This window comes from Heteronotia binoei, chromosome 7 (assembly GCF_032191835.1).
Source record: "Heteronotia binoei isolate CCM8104 ecotype False Entrance Well chromosome 7, APGP_CSIRO_Hbin_v1, whole genome shotgun sequence".
Classification (NCBI taxonomy): Eukaryota; Metazoa; Chordata; class Lepidosauria; order Squamata; family Gekkonidae; genus Heteronotia; species Heteronotia binoei.
Window position 1 is genome coordinate 107,201,771 of NC_083229.1, and position 22,966 is coordinate 107,224,736.

Sequence of the window (22,966 nt, forward strand, 5' to 3'; positions counted from 1 at the left end):
TCTTAATGGCTTGTGTCCCCAGGGACAGGAAGCTGAAGCCCCCCTCCTCCCCCATTACCACTAGTGTTCTTAAATACACTCATATTTGCCCACATAAATGAAAAGTAGCACATCATTCCTCTGAAGAAATGTAAAGGTTTGCACTTGGGCCTTGGCTATGAGAACAAAATCTGCCTTCTACACATCATCAGGGCTTTTTTTGTAGCATGAATTCCTTTGCATATTAGGCCATGCCCCCGATGTAGCCAATCCTCCAAGAGCTTACAGTAGGCCCTGTGCTAAGAGCCCTGTAAGCTCTTGGAGGGATGTGTGGCCTAATATGCAAAGCAGTCCCTGCTACAAAAATCGCCCTGCATGTCACATTTGACGGTCCAGGCCTTACTGCCAGCATCCTCAGTGGCACAGGCTGTCAATGAACATTGGGATCCACCAATGACACATGGTTAACACCTGCCTATTCTATTGCTGTAGCCTTGGATGAACTTACTATACGTTAATCAAAAATTAGCTTTCATGCCATAGTGAAAGGGCATCATTGTGAGATGACAGTCAAGCAAAAGCATGCTCACATTTCCATTTCATTTTAAGCTGGGACTCAACGTTCAGTTTGCGCTTAATGCCAATAAGGAGTTTCTCAAGCAGCAGCACAATACAAGAGTTCCCACGTGCACTGCAGAAAGTAGTGATGCCTCCTGCTAGATGGATTTCAAGAGACAAGCACAGAAGGGGCCAAATCTTATGCCTGATGGGGATTCAGGAGAGAGAAAAAAGAGTGTGCTTTACTTCCCCATATACCTGGTGGGTCACAGGGCACACCAAACACAGCAGATAGGGCACACATCTGAGTAGTATTTGGGAACTGACCATGCAGTCTGAATGTGCTGTTTTCCTTCCATTTTGAACATCATGACTGTGAGGATGACTGATGATGTTGGTTATGTAAATGTTGAATCCAGAGCTTTTTTTTTTGCAGAAAAAGCCAAGCAGGAACTCATTTGCATATTAGGCCACACCCCCTGACACCAAGCCAGCCAGAACTGTGTTCCTGTGCATTTCTGCTAAAAAAAAAAAGGCCCAGTTGAATGAAATGCTTAATGCATTAATTTCTATGTGCGGAGGGAAGGGGAGGGGCGAGTGGTGTGCCAAAGGGCTACAACTGAGTTTAAGTGTTTTGGAGGAGAAAGCAAAGTCAGAATGTCTCCCACAAACGAGTCAGAAGGACAGTCTGTTTAATAGCTTCTGATGGAATAGCTGACTGTTGAAAGAGTATGATGTTTAATGCATGATTCCGTTTTGCAGTTGAATTTGTAAAAAAAAATTAAAGCTGAAAAGCAATCCACAAATCTATTAAACAAATACTATATAATTTTAGAAAACTGTACCTGAGTCTGGAAGTTGACTGTATTTTCCAATCACTGGATTCCAGATCATAGACCAATGAAAATGCATCAGAAAGAAAGCAAATATACAAGTAAGACTATAGAACAAGAAGTGCTACAATTAAGCATCAGTAATTAAAAGTAAAGAAAATTAAGTGGCACTGTAAAATAGCTTCTTTCCCGCTTCCAAAACATTTTCCTTTCAGTGCCATAGCAGGGTGGAAACATTTTCTCTTTCCAAACTGCCTAAGGGGGGCATGCGATTTCCTGCCTTATTCCCAATGGAAGGATAGAATGCTAATGAGATGATAACAATAAAACACACACTGGTGAAGCGTTCTAGGGTTAGAATTAGCACAGAGACTAAACAAAGACCTTTATGTTGGTAATGAAGGGAGAATTTTTTTTTAAAAAAAACCCAACAGTAATGATTTGCTGTAATACCCAGAGGCCACAGCCAGCAGGGGGCTTGTTAGAAAGCAAAACTGCTTCACATTTATTTATTTATTTTACTCAAGCCTTGCTCAGTTCGGGTGACTTTGCCAAAACACAAAGTTTAGTATGCAGATTGAAGAAATTATTCGCAAGCTGCTTACGGCCCATGTATTTTTATAAAGTGATCCGAATGCACAATGAAAAGGAGCATTCATTCCTGCACAAAATCTGGTGTTCAGAAATGCGGGTTACACAGACTCTTTTGTTTACTGTTCAAATTCAGGAGGTGTCACTCGGCCTGCCTGGTTCAAATTGCAAGTTCCATCAGCTAGTGATGGTCGTAACACGGCTCCTCACTCTTCAGAGTTGTCCCTCTATTTTTATTGATTTACTTTGTGCCTCTCCCAGGGGGACCCAAAGTGGCTTATAATATTCTCCTTTTCTCCATTTTATCCTCACCATTACAGATGGTGGCTCAGTGGTAGAGGATCTGCTTGGTAAGCAGAAGGTCCCAGGTTCAATCCCCAGCATCTCCAACTAAAAAGGGTCCAGGCAAATAGGTGTGAAAAACCTCAGCTTGAGACCCTGGAGAGCTCCTGCCAGTTTGAGTAGACAATACTGACTTTGATGGACCGAGGGTCTGATTCAGTAGAAGGCAGCTTTATATGTTCATATGTTCACGACCCTGTGAGGCTGAGTACCTGTAACTGGTCCAAGGTTACCCAGCAGCCTTTGATGGCAGAATAGTTTTGCATAATCCGTTTCATGTTGATATAATGTTTACATTCCGATAGTTTAATGGGCATTTCATAGAAATATTTACAGCTGCATATGTCATATGCATGCCAACAATTAAGTATGTAATAAAGTCCTGTGTTCACTAAGCAAAAGAAGATCTTACAGTGGTCTTTGGCTTATGGTGGTCCAGCTTTTTGTTGTTTCTCTCCATGGAGACACATACCTATCTCCTGCAACATCTCCTTCTAAATCAGCATACACTCCCCTGTTCAATAACTGATTGGTCCTACTTCCACTGTGGTTTCTGCAGGACTTCTAGGCTTCAGGTGAGTTCTATTTGCAGTGGCAGGAAAGCCAAAATCCCATTTTGTATGCAACCCTTTAAGGTACAGGAATGCTCTCCCACACTGAATGTGGCAAGCCCAGCTACAGACTATTTCTGAAAGAAAAATAAATCCTACACAAATCCAGATTCTGATGATGTTTTGTCCACTGCATTTAAAGTTGTCCAGTTCAAATGGAGAAAGTCTAGTGGCTTTGGACCAAGGGGAATTTGAGTCAGAAGAAGATGATGATGATATTGGATTTATATCCCGCCCTTCACTTTGAATCTCAGAGTCTCAGAGCGGTCACAATCTCCTTTGCTTTCCTCCCCCACAACAAACACCCTGGAGGTAGGTGGGGCTGAGAGAGCGCTCACAGAAACTGTCCTTTCAAGGACAACTCCTGCAAGAGCTATGGTTGACCCAAGTCCATTCCAGCAGCTGCAAGTGGAGGACTGAGGAATCAAACCTGGTTCTCCCAGATAAGAGTCCGCGCAGTACACCAAACTGGCTCTCATAAGAAGCTTGTGGTCCAGTTAACAGACTCAGGTACAGTTAACTGATACTGGTACTCGGCCTGATGGTCGATTTGCAATCTTATCCAGAATGGATAACACTCTCTGGGTTTAGCCACTGAAAATATGCTTGCACAGGAAGCAAGCAGAGGGAATGGGGAGAATGCTGTAAATGCTATGCCAGTTGTATCCTAGATAAGCAAATGGTCCACCTTCTCCCTATGAAATCTAGTGCCAGTTAAAAACTAGCCACAGTGAAGTGGTCAGAACAATGTGATTTACAGAGCAGGCCGTAAGAACTGTCTCTCCCTGAGGAACAGGTAACAGTTTCAGGATGGGCAAAAGGAAGTACTTCTTTACTCCACTGGATAACTAAGCTGTGGGATTCACTGGCAGCAGATGCAGCGATGGCCATTAGCACAGATGGCTGTAGAAGGGGATAAGACAGGTTCATGGAGCAGGGGGCCCATCAGTGACTACTAGCCATGATGACTAAAGGAAACCTCCACATCGCAGAGACTATAAAACCTCTGAACGCCAGGGCTTAGGATGTAATGTCAGGGAAGGCCTTTGCCATGTTTGTTGCTCCACCAGTGCAACTGGCTGGCCACAGTGCTCAATGGAGCAGCTCTTTCTTAACAGCAGCTCCCCAGAGTATTTTCCCCTCTGTAGCTAACAGCAACTTGAGAGCAGGGCTGGGCCTAGCCTGTCTGGCACCCTAGGCATGGCTAACTTCTGGCACCCACCCTGCACTGATAACATCATCAAGTCACATGAGGGGTGCCCAATTTGGCACCCCCAGAAGGTCAGCACCCTCGGCAATCACCTAGTTTGCCTAGTGGCGTGGCCTTGTGGAGCTGGGAAGAACAGTGCTCTGCTGAACAGCATTAAGGCACACAGCGATTCAAGGTCCCTACTCACAGTTGAGAAGGCCTAGCTGTAGAAGTGAAGCCAGAGCCGTGAGGATCATGAAAAGCAAGAGTCCCCCTCGTCGCCCAAGGAATCCAACAACTGGGCACATGGCCAGGCAGGATGCCAGCGTGATTCCCGCCATGGTATAGTAGTCTGCGTAGAAGTTGTCAGTGAGCGACTGTTGAACTTCGTGACCCATCAAGCTCTTCGCAAAGCAGTGGTGTATCCCATACCCGGTCAGCCTGTGGCAGAGAAAAAGAGTAATAACAGGGTGCTATTCAATGTACAGCTAAGCAGACAATGAAACAGAACACAAAACTAGATTGCAAACAAACAAAAATGACTTGGGCCAGACCCTAAAAGCAGAGGTGGCCAAACTGTGGCTCGGGAGCCACATGTGGCCCTTTCACACATATTTTGTGGCTCTCAAAGCCCCCACCACCCTTGTCAGCTGTCTTGGAGAAGGCATTGCTCTCTTTAGACAGCCAGTTTGGTGTAGTGGTTAAGTGTGCAGACTCTTATTTGGGAGAACCGGGTTTGATTTCCCACTCTTCCACTCGCAGCTGCTGGAATGGCCTTGGCGCAGCCACAGCTCTCACAGGAATGGTCCTTGAAAGGGCAGCTGCTGTAAGAGCTCTCTCAGCCCCACCTACCTCACAAGGTGCCTGTTGTGGGGGCGCGGGGGGGGAGGTAAAGGAGATTGTCACCGCTCTGAGACTCTGAGTATAGGGTGGGATATAAATCCAATATTATCTTCTTCTTCTTTAAATAATTTCTCCAAACCAAGCCAGTTGGCGACTTGAAGGATGCATTTGAAGTTAAAATTGCTTTCTTTCCACCTCCCTCCCGTCCTCCCCATCTATTTGCTTTCCCCCCCACCTTTTCCTTCCTTCCTTCTTGCATGTCTTGCAGCTCTCAAACATCTGACGTTTATTCTATGTGGCTCTTACATTAACCAAGTTTGGCCACCTTTGCCCTAAAGATGCAGCCTTAGAAAAAAGGGGTGGAAAAAGCTTCCATCATAATGGCCTCTCTTGTCCGCACTTTGCATTTTAAGACCCACATTAACATAGTCAGGCAGGCAGGTCACTTCCAAGGAGCATCACCCACTGCTCTGTCAGCATGGCCTGGAACTGGATGTCCATGCCAACCACAGAAGATGCTTCTGGGAACATCTGGCATGGACCGACAAAGGAACTGTTCAATGTAACTAGAAAGGTCCAAGTGATGAGTCACTCTGGACATTACTGTAGGGAGAGGCGGCCTGCTATGTTAAAGAAGTTTGCTGGAAGGATAAAGTAACAAGATGGTAGAGCCACTGTAACTTTCGCTGGGTTATGTATGAGCAAGGAAGATCTCTTAAGATCTGCTTAACATAGCAACAGTTCTGCTGTCTCGGTGCACACAAGTACAGGTGGGTAAGGAAAGCTGTAGACTGCAACCAGCAAATATTGATGAAAGCTGTGATCAGGGCTCGCTTTGAAGCAGGAGCTCCTTTGCATATTAGGCCACACACCCCTGATGTAGCCAATCCTCCAAGAGCTTACAGTAGGCCCCGTAGGAAGGCTGCATCAGGGGTGTGTGGCCTAATATGCAAAGGAGCTCCTGCTACAAAGTGAGTCCTGGCTTTGATGATGCCATTGGGGAGGGGGGGGGGGAGTCTATATAGCACCTAGCAAACTACTGCAACTGTGTCAATTAAGGCTGTATAGGCCCTGCTCTAAAGAGATCTAAGTTCTGTAACCTGGGCAAGTTATGCATATTAAGCAAGATTGAATATAGTACTGTAATCTTGAGGAGGAACTATGCAGGACACTGAAATGATGCCCTTTTTACCACTGGGAATCTTGAAAGAGTTTCCCCTTTAGCTGAGGACACTGTTCACATGCTACAAAGCCAATTCCCCGGCAAAGGGCTGATGTCATTACTGGGTGCACAGGGAATGACATCAGTGCATCAGGACGCTGCTGATGTTCTCCCTTATTTGTCATCATCCCCCCCTCCCACCAGCTAAGTGGCAGCAGGAAAGCACCTGCTGGGGGGAGGGGTAGTACAGGAATTGCAGCTCTACTGTGAGATGACAAAGAGTGACCAGATCCAGGTCACTGAGTGAGCAGGACTTGAACTCAGCTCTCCCCAGGCCTAGTGCAAAACTGTTCACTCCATTTGAGAGCGGCGAGGCAACGGGAAAGGTCTTCTAACAAAAGTGGCGGGTAGAAAGCACAGTCCCACCTTGAGTCTGATCCTAGAGCCAATGTCCACTTTGAATAATGGCCAGATCTCTTACTGTTTACAGAACACACACTTGTGGCTCTGTATTCCCCGTGTTAAAAGACAGGACGTTCTCCGCGGACACTAGTACAACACATTGGAGAGGAGGCACAGCTGTACTTACGAGTTTATGCACAGCACAACAATGTTCTTCCAGAGTTTTCTGGTTTCTACCACTTTAATGATGCAGACTTTCTTTGGCCTCCTGGAAAGCTCTTTCTCTAGTTCTGAAATGAAAGCAAAATTTCACATGTGAAAATGCTGACTGCGTGACAAAGCAGAACAGACAAGCAGCAGTATATGGATGTTCTAATTAGACATAGAGACTTCTCTGTTCCTTCCTTCAGGAGTCCATAATAAGCAGATTTCATCTGTCTGATATATGCTTGCTACACACTCCTCAAGCTTATTTATTGTGAAGAGAAAGCAGAGTTCAGTATCTACAAATCTAAATATTAAACCTAATTTCAGAGTGTGGCTCAAAAACTGGAGACAAATACAAGAACAGGGAGATGTTTCCACAAATCTGGGGGACACCTCTAGAGTGCAGAATTTTAAAATCTTTTTTTTTAAAAAGGGAATAGATAAAATTAAGTTTTTAAAATGCCAAGGTCTTGCAATATCACCTTCTGAGATCTCAGCAGTCATTTAGGATTGCGTAGGCAACTGCAGAACTTGCCTAGACAATCTAAAGTGACTCCTGCAGTTTCATTTTGAAACCTGACATGGGGTAAGGAGTGGGCACTGGGCAGGTAAAAAAGGCTGGGAGAAAGATAGGAAGAGGGGAGGAAGCAAAGCCAGAGTGCAAGGAGGGAGGAAGCAAAACTGAAAAGGGGGAAAGGGAGTGCAGTGAGGAAAAGAAGCAGGGAAAGGGAAGAAGCTGCAAGCAAGAAGGAAGTAATGTCTGATGAAAAAGTGGCTGATGGGGGAAGGAAGGAAGGAAGAAAGAAAGAAAGAAAGAAAGAAAGAAAGAAAGAAAGAAAGAAAGAAAGAAAGAAAGAAAGAAAGAAAGAAAGGAAGGGGGAGAAAGGGAGGGAGGAAGGAAGGAAGGGGGGAGAAAGGGAGGAAGGAAGAAAGGAAGGAAGAAAGAGGGGGAGAAAGGGAGGAAGGAAGAAAGGAAGGAAGAAAGAGGGGGAGAAAGGGAGGGAGGAAGGAAGAGGGGGAGAAAGTGAGGAAGGGAGGGAGGAAGGAAGGAAGGAAGAAAGGGGGAGAAAGGGAGGAAGAAAGGAAGAAAGAAAGAGGGGAGAAAGGGAGGGAGGAAGGAAGAGGGGGAGAAAGGAAGGAAGGAAGGAAGGAAGAAAGAAAGAAAGAAAGAAAGAAAGAAAGAAAGAAAGAAAGAAAGAAAGAAAGAAAGAAAGAAAGAAAGGGGGGAAAGGGAGGGAGGAAGGAAGGAAGGAAGGAAGGAAGAGGGGGAGAAAGGGAGGAAGGGAGGAAGGAAGAAAGGAAGGAAGAAAGAGGGGGAGAAAGGGAGGGAGGAAGGAAGAGGGGGAGAAAGGAAGGAAGGAAGGAAGGAAGGAAGGAAGGAAGGAAGGAAGGAAGGAAGGAAGGAAGGAAGGAAGGAAGGAAGGAAGGAAGGAAGGAAGGAAGGAAGGAAGGAGAGACGGTGGAGAATCTAGAGGGGTGTGAAGAGGAGTAAAGGAGGGAAAGTGGAGCTAGTATGGGAGGACAACTACTGAGAGGAGAATAAGATTCATCATGCATATCGCTGTCAGGCTCCAGCTTGTTCACATCTTACTTAATCCTGTGCTCAAGCATAATTTTTTTGGCTTGAATACAAACTTGTAAATGATTTTACTTTCTAGATTTTATGCCATACATAGGCTATCATCAGCCATGAAACAAAACACTGTTTTAGTTCTGGGATGCCATCATAAACAGTGTATATCATAGTAATCGCCTGGGCTGAGCCCCTTTGGATCCCTGCACACACCAGTATAATGTACCTTCTCCCACTTGATGCCTGCCTGTATGCACTCCTCCTTAGCTGATTCCCTTCTCACTCTCTTCTCCTTGACTACATTCCCATACAATCTGAAGATTACAGGTTGCACCTGCTCTTCAAATAGCTATGAATTTGAAATAGCCGCATTTAAAAAAACAGGTGAAATAAATTTCAAATAGATATTTACCTTGTTTCCTGTAGAAAGTATGAATTGCCTTGAAATGACGATTCAAGGAAAAATACTTAAAAAAAACACTTTAAGGCTCGCAATATGAGATGTATAACTTATATAGATAGTTGGGTTTAATGAGTTTGCAAGAGCTTTCTCCATTTTCACTCTACAGCTTAAACATCCTGCAACACCATTTCTTTGCCCTTTGCTACATTTAAAAAAAAAACATTCTGCCCATCGAAGGAATCTGTGTTATCTAAAAACTTGCATACTGCATAAGGAAAACTGGTGGGTCACAATAAAGTTTTTTTTTTTAAATTGTCCCTGTTTTTTAAAAAATCCTGATCTTTGAGACACTTGGCAACATCAGCCTCTCTTAAACTTGGAATTAACTCAATTTCCTCTTTTCCATATACATATGTACAGGAAATTTCCTTTGATGATTTTTCGTGCAATGACACGGAGAAAAGTCCAAAAGGGAAAAAAGATGTTTTGCTCGTATTCTTCTAACCTTTATTATATCTTTTCCTGTAACACCACAGGCATTGTTATTTGTAACCTTTGATATTCGAGGACATTATAGGAAAACAAATACAGACCTAAAGAAATCACGCCATTTGCAAAGAAATAAGACAGCCCATATAACATAGATCAGCAGCCACATACTGAAAAGATGAACATCCATTCTTTATATATTTTAGTGCAGGGTTAATTTCCCAAGTATACTGGCAACCTTTTCTGCTGCCCTTAATGTTGCTTTTGGGGTACATGAGTTTGCAGAGAGAGTTAACCTTGCAATCTTAAGATCAGTCTCTTGTGAGTAAACGTCATTTAATAAAATGGGACTTCTCTTCTGAGTAGATCTGCATAGGCTTGGTCCCCAAAGCAACTACACTGAAGCCTTGAATGTGTGTTGCTGTAGCAACTGATTGTTAATTTTTATTTTGGTTGTTTTTAACTGTCAGGATATTGTTTTATTATGCTGGTTTTGATTTTATTGACTGTTTCCTGTTTTTCAGCATCTTATTAATTGCAAGCTGAAAGCAGGGGATAAAATATTGCAAACCAAATAAATGCAACAGCAGATATGAAAGAGGAATAAATTAAAAAGGATTAGGATTCTGTTTTCTATTACTTCTTAGTGTGCTAGCTTTCTATCAATACAATGTATAAATTGCATAACTGCATAAATATGAACAGGAAATACATTCCCTAATTTAAGCAGCACATCTCACCGTGTCTGTTTCTGCTGTGTAAAGAAATAAAATTCTCTTATGAAGAACTCTGGAAAAATTGCAGATGGTTTGGCATTATCATAATATCAAAGTATCCTGCAAAAATGGACTGCAGACTGGACTGCAGAATTGGGTTTTCCCTTCATGTTTTAAAGGATCAAGTCTTCATGATACTGCAGTATTATTTACTATATATTTAGCACTTCTAGCATGGCTGGCTCTTCTTTTGCAATGGGACAACTTAACTATTCTTTTCATTTTAGAGATTGGTGGGGGGCCATTTTTATTATTTCCTGTCCAGGAACATTAAGAGGACAGCAGAAATGCACCCTATACCCATATCTTAATATCCCTGCAGAAGGCATATGAGATGGTTTCTCCATCTCGTATCTGTTTCACAACAAAAGACGTCACATCAACAGAGCTCCAAATAATGTTTGGTTCTAGGCTACATCTTCACTGAAAAAAGGAAATGCAAGTGACTCATCCAATATGATAGTTGTCTGCTTTTGAAGATACTGTCACAAGCAGAGTTCCCTCTAAGCTGAGTTAGCGAGAGCTAGTTCAGATTTTTAGCCTCCAGCTCACACATTTTTGTCTTAGCTCAGGAAGGATGACCCCAGAGCACACTAATTTATGCAGTAGCTCACAACTTTAACGCCAGTAGCTCACGAAGTAGAATTTTTGCTCACAAGACTCCGCAGCTTAGAGGGAACATTGGCCACAAGTCGTCCTAAATCACTGAGCCAGAATTTAAGCCTAGATTTCCCCCCATGGTTCAAATCTAGCATGTTGGAGCCATTATATTGATGCCACCACGCACCATACACAGGATGCCTGCCCTGATTCCATCAATTTATTTTTTCCCAGTGCACAGAATGGCCTTTCTAAAGGTTGCTTCTACCCGAATACCATTTTTTAAATATTTCAAGACAGCCTCCAGAATGTCATGGGTGGTTTGCCAGATCAAATTCCTGTTGGTAGATAACAAAGAACTGGCATAGCAAGGAATGTCTGCAGTGCCTCTGTTACTATAAACAAACAACACACAAACACATATGGTAAGTTTCCACAGGCATTCCACAGGTAACTGCACAGACAACAGATTTTTCAAGACAAATCCCCACAAAGAGCAAAGGAAGCAGTTTGTTTATATGGGATGCTTTCTCCAAGCTCTCTTTGTTTAGGAATATATAGGGGTCGTGGAGCTCAGTAGCATAACTCATTAGCATATGCCACCCCCCACCAGCCCAAAGCAACCCAATGCAAGAAAGCAGAGCCCTGGGCAAGTGAGGTTTGCTTGGGCTGGCTAGAGATCCAGCCAGCTCAAGCAGGCCTCGCTCTCCTAGGGCTCTCCTTGGCCACCCCCTCACAGTCAAAAGGCCAGCAAGCCACCCAAAAGTGGAGAAAGGGTGGTGTGGGCTTCTCCAGGGGTTAATGAGGGCTGCTGGGTGTGTGTGGCAAAGCTCCTGGTGGCTAGCTGGCTGCCCACTCTCCTAATCCAGGGATTGTTATGCAGCTGCACCTACTATTCAATGGACAAGGTAGGTGAGGGGGAGGGGGGGCTGTCAGAAAGGTTCAGGATCGGCACTCCTGTGAGCTCCTGCTGAATTCCAGGCCTGCATATATCTCAGCCACTGCTCCCTCTAAGCTATGGAGTCTTGTGAGCAGAAATCCTACTTTGTGAGATACTGGCATTAAAGTTGTGAGCTACTGCATAAATTAGGTTGCTCTGGGGCCATTTCTCCTGAGCCAAGACAAAAATGTGTGTGCCGGAGGTTAAAAAACTGTGAGCCAGCTCACATTCACTCAGCTTAGAGGGAACTCAGTTGCTTCAAGACCATCCCTTATGGAGACCCAAGTCCTGTGAGAAAGGCTGCAGAGCTTGGGAATGTCCAGTCTGGAGGAGAGGAGATTGAGGAGGGACATGATTGCCCTTGAAGGGCTGTCACTTAGAGGAGGGCATGGAGCTATTCCTGTTGACAGCAGAGCATAGGATTTGCAATAACAAGTCTAAATTAAGGGTGGGATATTAGGGAAACTTTTTTTACAGTATGAGTTGTTCAACAATGGAATCAGCTACCTAGGGAGGTGGTGAGCTCAGGGGTGCTCTTTCAGAACTGCAGGTTCTGAATGCTTGAGTGCTCTTCAATGCTTGAGTGCTCTTCTTCCTATAAAGCTCCTCCCCTATACGAAACAAAGATGCTAGGGCAGGGGTCCCCAGTCTGGTGTTCGTGGACACCATGGTTCCTGCTGCCACCTTTCTTGGTACCCATCATATGTTTTCAGAACGTGGGTGGGGCTGATTTCCTGCTGAAAATCTGATTGGCTATGCCAATCAAAATAACGTGGTTTCAGTGGCAGCTGCCACCACAGTGTTTACATTTTATTTTCTCTCACCTTTCTTTCCCAGTGTATTTTTTTTACTTCTCCCCTGCGCTTTGGCTTCCTCTGTGTGTGACTCCGCCTCCTTTGGCAGCCATTCTGTGGTCCTGCCCACCACACGGTGTAACAATTCCAAATGCACCCACAAGCTCAGAAAGGTTGGGGACCCCAATGCTAGGAAGACGATTCCAGCCTGACGTTATTGCTGACACACTACTTTTGTACGTGTAGGGAGTTCTTTCAAATACAGGGAACCATTCTAAGAGTTGACTCTTGCGTTCTGTGCGGAGCAGAGCACTGCTGCTCATTATTAACATGTGAGGCTGCTGAACACAGCTTTTAGTGGATGTGTCTAGGGCCTTGATGGACCCTGTGTACACTGCAGCCTGGAGAAAATGTGTTTATACATTACCTCCAGTCTGGCAGCTTCCCACATCCCCCATCTGGAAATCCCTGATCGCAAGCCCATTAGAGCTCGGTGATGGGTTGTTGTTTTCCTCACTTCCTGGCAGAGCTGTGGGGAACCACCTGTGGCCTGTGAGAAGGAGCCAACCAAACAGGTAAATGAAGCTTGTTGGACTGACCAAGGGAGAATCAGGATAGGAAAGGGTAGAAGCAATCTCCACTGGACTTAATTCACACTCTGCCACAATACATTAGAAGCGATTCTTGATTATGCCATGCCCAGATAGTGTTATTATTATTATTTTTTTTAAAAAATAAGGCTCTGCAGTTCCTATTTAGTCTATGCCACGGGATATCCATAGGATATCCTAAATCTGCTATGTTTAGGAAGTCCTCAATTTGTAAACCACAGGCAAACTTCAATTTGTGACACTACCTTCCACAGGGCAGACAAAAGGAAGTGCCTCTTTAATCAACCAGTTGTTGAGTTATGGAATTCACTGCCAGAGGATATAGTTTTAGTCAGGGCTTTATTTGTAGAAAAAGCCCAGCAGGAACCTATTTGCATATTAGGCCACATCCCCTGATGCCAAGCCAGCCACAATTGCATTCCTGTGTGTTCCTGCTCAACAAAAGCCCTGGTTATAGCAGCAAGCACAGGTGGACTTTAAAAAGGAGATTGCAGAGATTCATGAAGAGGTCATCAGTGGCTACTCCACATTCAGAGGCAATAAACCTCTGAATACCAGTGCTAGCAAGCAACATCAGGGGAAGGTCTTGGCCTCAATGCTCTGTTTATGCTATATGGGTATATGGCTAAAGCCTACTGGACTATATAGACCACTGGCCTGATCCATCAGGGCTTTTTTATGTTCTTAATTTGTGTTCTACTCAATCACATCATAATCTAACTCAGAACGGTTTCTTTTAACTGGCATCGCTGCATTTCAAGTCAATTGACATTACACCACATTAAGTGGGCAGCATGAATTAGTGCTGTGGTAGATGATGTGTCAGTGTAGACCGGGAAATGTAAAAGTGCTTTGTAGCCTGCATGGTCCTGTTTGATCTCTTATCCTGAAGGCAAGGTAGAGGGAAGCCTACATTTCCAACACAAGTTATGAAAACACAGCAATAAGCTACGGAGAACAAATTCCTTTCCTTCCAAAAAGGCAAAGCGAGCCACAGAATGCAATTTCTGCTCAGGTGATGACTTCAGTTTTCTAGAAGGGTATTTGTACAGCATAAAAACAATTCATATGCCGGTGTTATCACAGCATCTCACAGGAATAGTCACAGCCACTCACCGGGCATCACTCCTTTGATATCGCATTCTGTGTTTGTCCTGTTCTTGTGAGTTAAGTGAAGGATGAGCTTCTTCGCTGCTTCAAACTGCTGTGTGGCAATCAGCCACCGAAGAGATTCTGGGAAAATACTTCAAAGATGAAGAATACATTAGTGGAGGCTTCCAAGTAGCTGTCAATAGGAACTTCTCTCTGTACATATAATGACTGTAGTTTCAAACAGCACAAGAACAACGCTGATATGTACGTTGAACCCAGATTTAAGTCAAGGAACAATTATTTATATTTTCTTTATTTTTTTTAACAAAAAATATAAGCTTTTCCAGTTAATCCAGTAGAAAAAGAAATTGTTTACAAAAAGCCCTAATTCAGAGAGAGAGAGAGACAGAGACAGAGAGAGATCACAGAAAGAAAAGCCCATCTAATCAATCAGCGCCAACACCAGTAGTAATACTTGGGGAATGCCATTTGAAAAAGAAAAGTCTTACAGATCCTCCTAAAAGCCATTAAGGAAGGATCCTGGCAGAGATCCTCATGCAAACTGTTCCAAGACATTAGAGGAATAGCCAAAAATGCTAATTTCCTAGCTGTGGATGAATGCAGTAATCAAGCAAACGGTTTCTTAAAAAAGGAATGTAGTCTGATCCACGTGGACACACAAACCTAGACTAGGACAGCCAGTCTTATTTAAACCTCATGCAGTATGTCATGAAGAGCAAGTTTCAACACTGAATGGTATGGGCATTATTTATTATATAAGGAACATGGAGAAATGCAAATGGAAATGCTGCATAAGAGAAACTGATAATCCATGAAGATTGTTCAGGAAACAACTGATGAAGAAAACGCTAGACTCTTTTAACCTCCCTCAAACCACAATTCTCAAAGAGGCTTTGAGGGCAGGGGTTGTTCTGTGGAAAAATAGGTGGTGGCGCTCATTAGCATAACTCATTAGCGTATGCCGTCCTCCCCAGCCAAAAGCAACCCAATGCAAGAAAGGAGACCCTCGGGCAAGCGAGGCCTCCTTGGACTGGCTAGAGATCCTGCCAGCCCAAGCAGGCCTTGCTCTCCTGGGGCTCTCCTGGACCACCCCCCCCAGTCAAAAGGCCAGCAAGCCACCTGCCACCCCAAATCACATAAGACGTGGAGAAAGGGTGGAGCAGGCTTCTACAGAGGTTAATGAGGGCTACTGGGGGTGTGGCAAAGCCCCTGGTGGCTGGCTGGCTGCCTGCTCTCCTAATCCAGAGATTGTTATTCAGCTGCACCTACCATTCAATGGACAACGTAGGTGGGGAAGAAGAAGGGGAACTCTCAGAAAGGTTCAGGAGCTGTGCTCCTGTGAGCTCCTGCTGAAACTGAGGTCTGTTTGAGAGTAACCATTACAATTAAAAACATTGTCATCAGTAGGACTAAGAGAAGACAATATAAAGCAAACAGAGAAGAGAAGGTGTCTTAAGCATTGGGAGAAAGAAAATAAAGAGTATGTACTCTAAAATGTCTGAGGGAACAGAGGAGAAGGAGAATCTTTCAGATGCTGCCGCAGCACTGCCTTCAGGAAAAAGCAATGCAATGTAATTTGAATACCCAAGTTTTGCAGTTAAGCATAATAATTCAATAACTTCATTTTAGAAAAGCTACTTTCTACCAGACTAAAACGACCTTGAGTTTGCTTTCATGCCTTTTTTGTTGGCATAAAACAAAACATGTGGTTTTGGCACCTGAAAGACTAATAACGTTTTATCTCAGCATACGTTTTCACAGTCTCTAGAACCTACTTTGACAAAAAGAGAAATGGAATACAAACTTGTTAGTGTATAACATGCCACAAGGCTTCTGGTTTTGCTTCCTGGCAAACCACTGGAGAAGAAGAGCAAAGGTGAGAGACCATTCTACAAATTAATTGTTTTCTTGTCCCCTTCATGTACCTGGCTCACAAATATAAACCATTTCTCAGATATGAAGACAAGGAGAAAGCGAATCTAACTCAGCACTCTCCAAAAGGTAGCATGTGTGGCGCAGAGTGGTAAAGCTGCAGTACTGCAGTCTGAGCTCCCTGCTCACGACCTGAGTTTGATACCGGCGGAAGCTGGCTCAGTTTGACTCAGTCTTTCATCCTGAGTACCCAGCTTGCTGGGGGGGAAGTGTAGATGACTGGGGAAGGCAATGGCAAACCACCCCGGAAAAAGTCTGCTATGAAAATATTGTGAAATCAACGTCACCCCAGAGTCGGAAACGACTGGTGCTTGCACAGGACTACCTTTACCTTTTTTAAAGCTACTAGCAGCTCTCAGGTTATTGCAGAGTAGCTTGTGCATTCCCCTGAAGACCCAGAAAAAGATGAAAAAGACCTCTTTTAAAAAGCTGCTTTTTCATAGGATTTTTCCATACTGGTCAGTTCAAAGCTTCATTACTGATGCTCTTCTTAGTTTATGTTCCCTTTCTAAGGCAAAACAAAAGTTGGTAGCATGCCTGTTGGGGGAAGTAGCTCAGAATTTTTTTCATTACTCAGAAATAGCTCTCATTAAAGAAAATGTTAGTGACCTCTGATCTATTTAAAATGAAGATAAAGATGGAATGATTTAAGTGCTCATATTTCAATTCACTTGTGACTCATTTTCTTCCAATCAGAAATGTCTAGCTACTTCTGATTATGACTTTGAGATGCTTCCTAGGTCTGAACGTCACGTTCCATATCTAGAATGTGATCACCAGGGCTTTTTTTTTTTAGCGGGAACTCCTTTGCATATTAGGCCACATACCCCTAGATGCAGCCAATCCTCCTGCAGCTTACAGGACTCTTAGTATAGGGCCTACTGTAAGCTCCAGAAGGATTGGTTACATCAGGGATGTGTGGTCTAATATGCAAAGGAGTTCCTGCTACAAAAAAAAAAGCCCTTGACTGATCACTATATGGGGATGTGCAACAGGATGACAGTTGTTAGAAATTCACTTCTGAAGAATTTGAAAGGGCCCAGTTCAGATCAGGACCATCTATGGCACAGACTGGGCCCCTGCCTTTTCCCAAACCATTTCCATGACTCCAATGGGGCAAATAATGCCTTCTGAAGCTGTTTTAAGTTGAGAAAACAGCACAGGAGGGAAAGTGAGACACACACCCTGCACTCATTCTGCTCTGAATCACGCTGTTGTGATGCTTCTAAACGAAGTTCTCATAGGGAACTTGGAACACTTGTATGGCAGGTCCTCCTAGTGATCAGGAAAATGTAATGTATAGCTACATACTTTAGCATGTGCAGATTCTAAGAAACAACAGATGCTTAGTCAAGACAAGGTTCACAAGCCTAACTGGTCCCTACCAGGATCTTTCACTCATGAGCTTTATTTCAATAACAGTGGCAAAAAACATATGAATTGCCTTGGAAGACCAGGTCAATGGCTGTTTCTGCACTTGACAGAAGATCCTCTCTCAGTGCACATTTAAAATGTTCATCTACATTGCATACCTCTATCACTTCTGTCTTGCTGTGCATTAACTTAAGTTGTCTACACTCATTTTCTTGAATTGGCACTGAAAGCGGTTTCACCCCAGAGTTGCTCCTCCTCACTTTACAAGAGTACTTTTGAACAGGAGTTGTGTGCAGGTGGATTCAATGTTCATAAAATCAGAATCAACCCTGAGTGTAGAAACAGCCAAAGTATCTGGGCAAGCATTTATGTTTCTGCTCATGAGGAGAACCTGGATGCTGGGTTTCAGAGAGGAAACGCAGGGACTGGGGCAAAACAGAGAAAATCCTAAACAGAACTACTCAAAATCCTATGTAGTCTATTACATGAGACTTATGCCCAACAGAGTGCATTACGATTGTACTGTTAGTCTTGAGCAGGGCTTTTTTTGAAGCATGAACTCCTTTGCATAATAGGCCACACACCCCTGATGTAGCCAATCCTCTTGGAGCTTACAGCAGGCCCTGTACAAAGAGCCCTGTAAGCTCTTGAAAGATTGTCAACATCAGGAGTGTGTGGCCTAATATGCAAAAGAGTTCCTGCTACAAAAAAAGCTCTGGTCTTGAGGCACTTCTCTTGCATTGCCCCAAATGCTCTCAGTAGATACTTGAGTACACACCTACATATTTGAGCTCATGAATATAATAACTGCATTATATAATTTAACATGTAATATTTAATGATAAACTTATTAACAACTGTGAAAGCCTATCCATTAGATAAGCAAATAAGCTTTCTTGTTGGACTCTAAAGTATTGGCAGAAAGACAAAGGTCAGGCAGATGCAATCTTGTTTGCCTGCTAACCAGTAGCAATAGGAAGCTGGTGGTCATAGTCAGAACCCAATACCGCCAGACTGGATTGAGATAGCGTAATAGTTTTAAACTGATAAATGTATTATGGTTTTATATGTTTTATGGAATTGATTGTTTTTATGATACTGTAAGCCGCCCTGAGTCCGCTTGCGGAGAGGGCGGGATATAAATGCAAATAAATAAATAAATAAATAAATAAATAAATAAATAAATAAATAAATAAATAAATAAATAGGAACCACTATGCCAGGCAACCTCAGCCTCATGGGGCTCCAGGACAATTTGCTCCCTTTGCCCTCCTCCAGGCCCTGCATGGAGGCAGCAGCCACCCTCTGTTGGGCTGTCATCATCAATAAACCACTGTACCTACCCATGGAGGAAAGATCTGCCAAAGGTTTTGCCTAATTGTTTTCAAAGTCATCTAAGACCAGGGCTTTCTTTCTTTCTTTTTTTGAGCAGGAACGCTCAGGAACGCAGTTCTGGCTGCCTTGGTGCCAGGATGTGGGGCCTAATATGCAAATGAGTTTCTGCTAGGCTTTTTCCTATTAAAAATCCCTGTGTGAAACAATGGTGTTTTGGGGGTGTTGCCTAATATGCAAATGAGTTCCTGATGGGCTTTTTCCACAAAAAAGCCCTAAGAGTGTGGTGATCTTTTTCTTCCCCTGCTTTAGTCATACCTAAACCAATCTCCAGCCAGCTTCACTGGATGTTCCTGGGTTCTAGTACAGATTGGGAAAGCTCTATCTGCTCTCTCCTGCAAGGATTTTATAAAGCCCTGTTTTTGACTGATAAAAATGATCTTGACTGTATAAAATATATTTAAGCATGGCATTGCTTTATATAATGGCATTATACTTTCTGTTCTTCACTGCTTGGAGAAAAGCAAAAAGTCCTGGAAAAAGCTGAAATTGTGTTTTTAGTTTCTGCTATTCAAGTCGATGTAGAAAGAAATCTATTCTGTTCTTTCATTTGACTTGACAGCATTCTAGAGGATGTTGTATGAATGCATGCAATACCACTAGGTAAGCCTTCGTGCAGCCAAGAACAAGATACGGTTAACTATCTGATTTAATGTTTGCTATTGTTATTAAACTCTTGGCAATCAGGAGTCAGGATTATCAGTGGGTGCAAGTAATTTTTAAAATCTCACTCTACACAGGTGACATTGCCTTGACATTGAATCATCCTACGGCGTCTATTTCATGCTGTAGTTGAGTTAATTCAGGAATATGGAGCCCTTTCTGGCTTTAAAATTAATACAGCAAAAAAACAAGTTACTGGACCTGAATTTTTCAGATAAGGCAAAAACCATGATCAGCACATAATATCAGCTAGTACGGTTTGCAAAAACAGCATGGTATTTGGGGATTAATTTAGCAGGGAATATATAAGAACTTTACAAGGCCAATAAAATCCCTTTTACAGATCTATTAAAGCAGATCTTAAAAAGCAGGAAACATTTCACAGTTCTTGGCTGGGGAAGATTGCTGATATTAAACTGAAAGTACTTGCTAGGTTTTTTACTTGTCCTGGATCATGTTGTTATCTAGAGACCTTTTCTCAAGAGTTGCCAAAACCTTTTAATGTAGTAATTTTGTTGTTGTTGTTTGTCATGAAGTCACAGCTGACTTACGGCGACCCTATAGGGTTTATAAAGCAAGAGATGTTCAGAGATGGTTTGCCATTACCTGCCTCCGCATCATGACCATGATATTCTTTGGAAACTTCCCATCCAAGTACTAGCCAGGGCCGACCCTGCTTAGCTTCTAAGATTTGACAAGATCTGGCTATCTTGGTCAGGACAATGGAGTAATTACAAAGACAGAATAGCTTTAGCCACTGTGCAGAAACCTTATGAAAAATAAAGTTTTGAGTTTTTCTAATCTTTTGTTGTTCTGTCCTTCTAGCCACTTAAAATATATGTTGCACAGGATCAGATACAATGGTAATTAGAAGGTATAGAACAGGGGTTGCCAAACTTGCTTACTGTAAGAGCCACATAGAATAAGCGTCAGATGCTTGAGAGCATCAAGACATGAATGTCAGATGTTTGAGAGCTGCAAGACCAGGAAGGAAGGAAGGAAGGAAGGGAGGGAGGGAGGGAGGGAGGGAGATAAATGGGCGGAAGGGTGGAAGAGGTGGAAAGAAAGCAACTTTAACTGCATTCTCCAAGCCACTGGCTGGCTTGGCAACATGATTTAAGTTGACAAATGCCTTCTCCAAGCTGGCAAACAGGGTGGCGGGGGCTTCAAGAGCCACATAACATGTGTGGAAGAGCCCACATGTGGCTCCCGAGCTGCAGTTTGGCCACCCCTGGTATAGAACAACCTTTGAGTCCAGTGGCACCTTTAGAACCAACAAAGTTTAATTTTGGGTATAAGCTTTCATGTGCAGATTCCTTTACATTCTCTTCCCTGGCAGTTTAAAGTTCTCTTAGAAGTTAAAATGTGTTGCATGCTTACATAACTATAATCTCAATATTAAGATTGCTCAGACAAGGTGCGATCATCCGCTTATCACTTTTACATGGAACCGATCATTTATTAGCTCAAGAGATATTACTAAATGGATTTAAATATGGCATAACTAGATTCAGTGACATCAAGGCTAGAAACAGACTAAAATGGAAATTAGACAACTGACGGTTTCAATATTAGCAAAATAGAAGTTGAATACACTGATACAGCCACATACCATATTTGGTTAATATTGGAGCACTCTCCAAGTTTTTTTCTTTTGTTAGATGATGGGAATGTAACAAAGACTGCAAAAATGGGGGGTCTTGCAAGCACTGCTTAATGGCCTTCAGTTCGATTGAGTTACAAGCTGGGCTAGGGGCAAAACCCTGCATGAACCAATATAGAAACATGACCCAGATCCAAACAGAAAAGTTAGCAAAAAAAAAAATACTGATGAACCTGAACTGAACCTCAGTTTTAAATGGTTCAGTTTTCTGTTCATCACACATCATACTAGGGCTTGAGGAGATTTAACCAAAAAAAAAAAGAAAACAAAAGAAAGGATCGCAGTGGGGAAGAAACACATTAAGAAGATTGCCAAGAGGCTTGGAGAAATTGTGTGAAAATTAGCATCTGAAGCTTGTCATGGCGTAAAGGAAAATGACATCACATTAAGCCTCTATTAAAGGTACATTTTTCTCCAGGCCAGTTGGCAAGCTAACACATTAGCAAATCTAACGTTTCCATTTTTCTCTTTGAAAGCTGCCAAGAAATGCATAGAAAATTAGGACTGCCATATTTGTGACCAAAATGCTTATCACTGACAAGTTGCATGCATGAATTCATTTAACTGCACAGATTAACAAGCACAAACTCAGTTGTGCCTGTTTATACGTGACAGATACTGATAATTCCTGAAATACAGAGTTATATCAATTTTATACAATTTTAAAGGGCATTAATTTTGGGAATTTTAACTGCTGAGGCTGCTGAAGTCTCTGGTAAAGAATCCTAAGAACTACCCCAACTACAGCCCCTAGTGTTCCTTAGGAGAAAGAATGACTATTAAACCATTTTAAGTCTGTAATGAAGATATACACCTTAACATCCAAAGCAGACACTATCTTAATTATGTGGCCCCAAACCAGTTCCAGTGCAAAAAGAGCACCTGTATGCAAGTAAGCATTTAGGTGTGAATTAATCATTATATCTTTGGACAAATTTTCAAAGCATCAGTTAAATAATGAGCTACGGATAGGGTAACAGCCTTATCTTTTCCAGACAGCAAGTATAATAAATGGTAATCGTGTGAACATAATGAAAAGTATGAAATCAAAGGAGAAATAGAAGATCTTATGGAAGAGTACAACTCACAACTAAATAAAAATAGAAGAAGATCTTATGGAAGAGTATAATTCACAACTAAATAAAAATGAGTGTTTCTGTCTTTGCATTTCCACACAGGAAGACTCTCTGTTCAGTCTGTCTATGTGAGAATCTACTAAATAATTCATTAAGAGGTAAGGCATTAAGTCTGGCCAAGAAGAAAAGTCTTCAAAAGGCTGGAATAGTTAAGAATTTCAAATAATCTGGAAGCACTGGAAAAGATGGAGTGCTCAGTCCCCAGAAAGACAGTGCACACTTCCTTTGGGCATCACTACATATCTCAAGATGGTCCTTTCATTCTAAGTTAGTAAGTTCAGTTCATTTTACAAGATCAGGAAGAAAATCCTGGACTTGTGGGGGGGTGGTGGTGGTGGATGGGATCTAATTTCATTATGGCTTTCTATGCTAACAAGGAAGTGGAACCAAGACCAGCCTCTAAGTAGAAGTTGGAATTTGAAATACAATTAAGTGCTTGAAAAATGGCATGGATGGATTTTGACTGTAGGGATTCAATTTTAGAAAAAAAGAACAGGAAACCAAATTGATTTATTTACCTTAAATTTCTATCCTGCCCTCTCCGCAAATGGACTCAGGGCAGCTAACAGTCAATTTATATATTTACATTTACAATTTAAAAACCAATAAAATACAATTACAATTAAAACATTCTAAAAAAACATTCTATGGTGCTGTCTTTAATATAGGTGGATTCTTTTCCTGATGGTAATCATAGCTCTTTAGAGATGTGGGGTGGCAGTCTTCTCCCGGGTCAGATGTTAAACGCTTGTCGGAACAGTTCTGTCTTGCAGACCCTGTGGAAGGTAGA

At 42.6% G+C, this 22,966-nt stretch overlaps 1 protein-coding gene across 2 annotated transcripts in view; it reads right to left on the bottom strand.

The window, feature by feature from the left end:
• SLC22A23 (solute carrier family 22 member 23) overlaps window positions 1–22,966 on the bottom strand; it is a 159,336-nt gene that overhangs the window by 11,206 nt on the left and 125,164 nt on the right. Inside the window, exons 5-9 of one of the 2 annotated variants that reach the window (XM_060244170.1) lie at window positions 14,020–14,147; window positions 12,720–12,842; window positions 6,698–6,800; window positions 4,312–4,544; window positions 1,383–1,415 (exon numbers count right to left, since the gene is read on the bottom strand). In XM_060244170.1, coding sequence (XP_060100153.1) covers window positions 1,383–1,415; window positions 4,312–4,544; window positions 6,698–6,800; window positions 12,720–12,842; window positions 14,020–14,147 — 620 coding nt within the window. The remainder of the gene's footprint in view (window positions 1–1,382; window positions 1,416–4,311; window positions 4,545–6,697; window positions 6,801–12,719; window positions 12,843–14,019; window positions 14,148–22,966) is intronic. The other variant, XM_060244172.1, reaches the window with a different exon arrangement.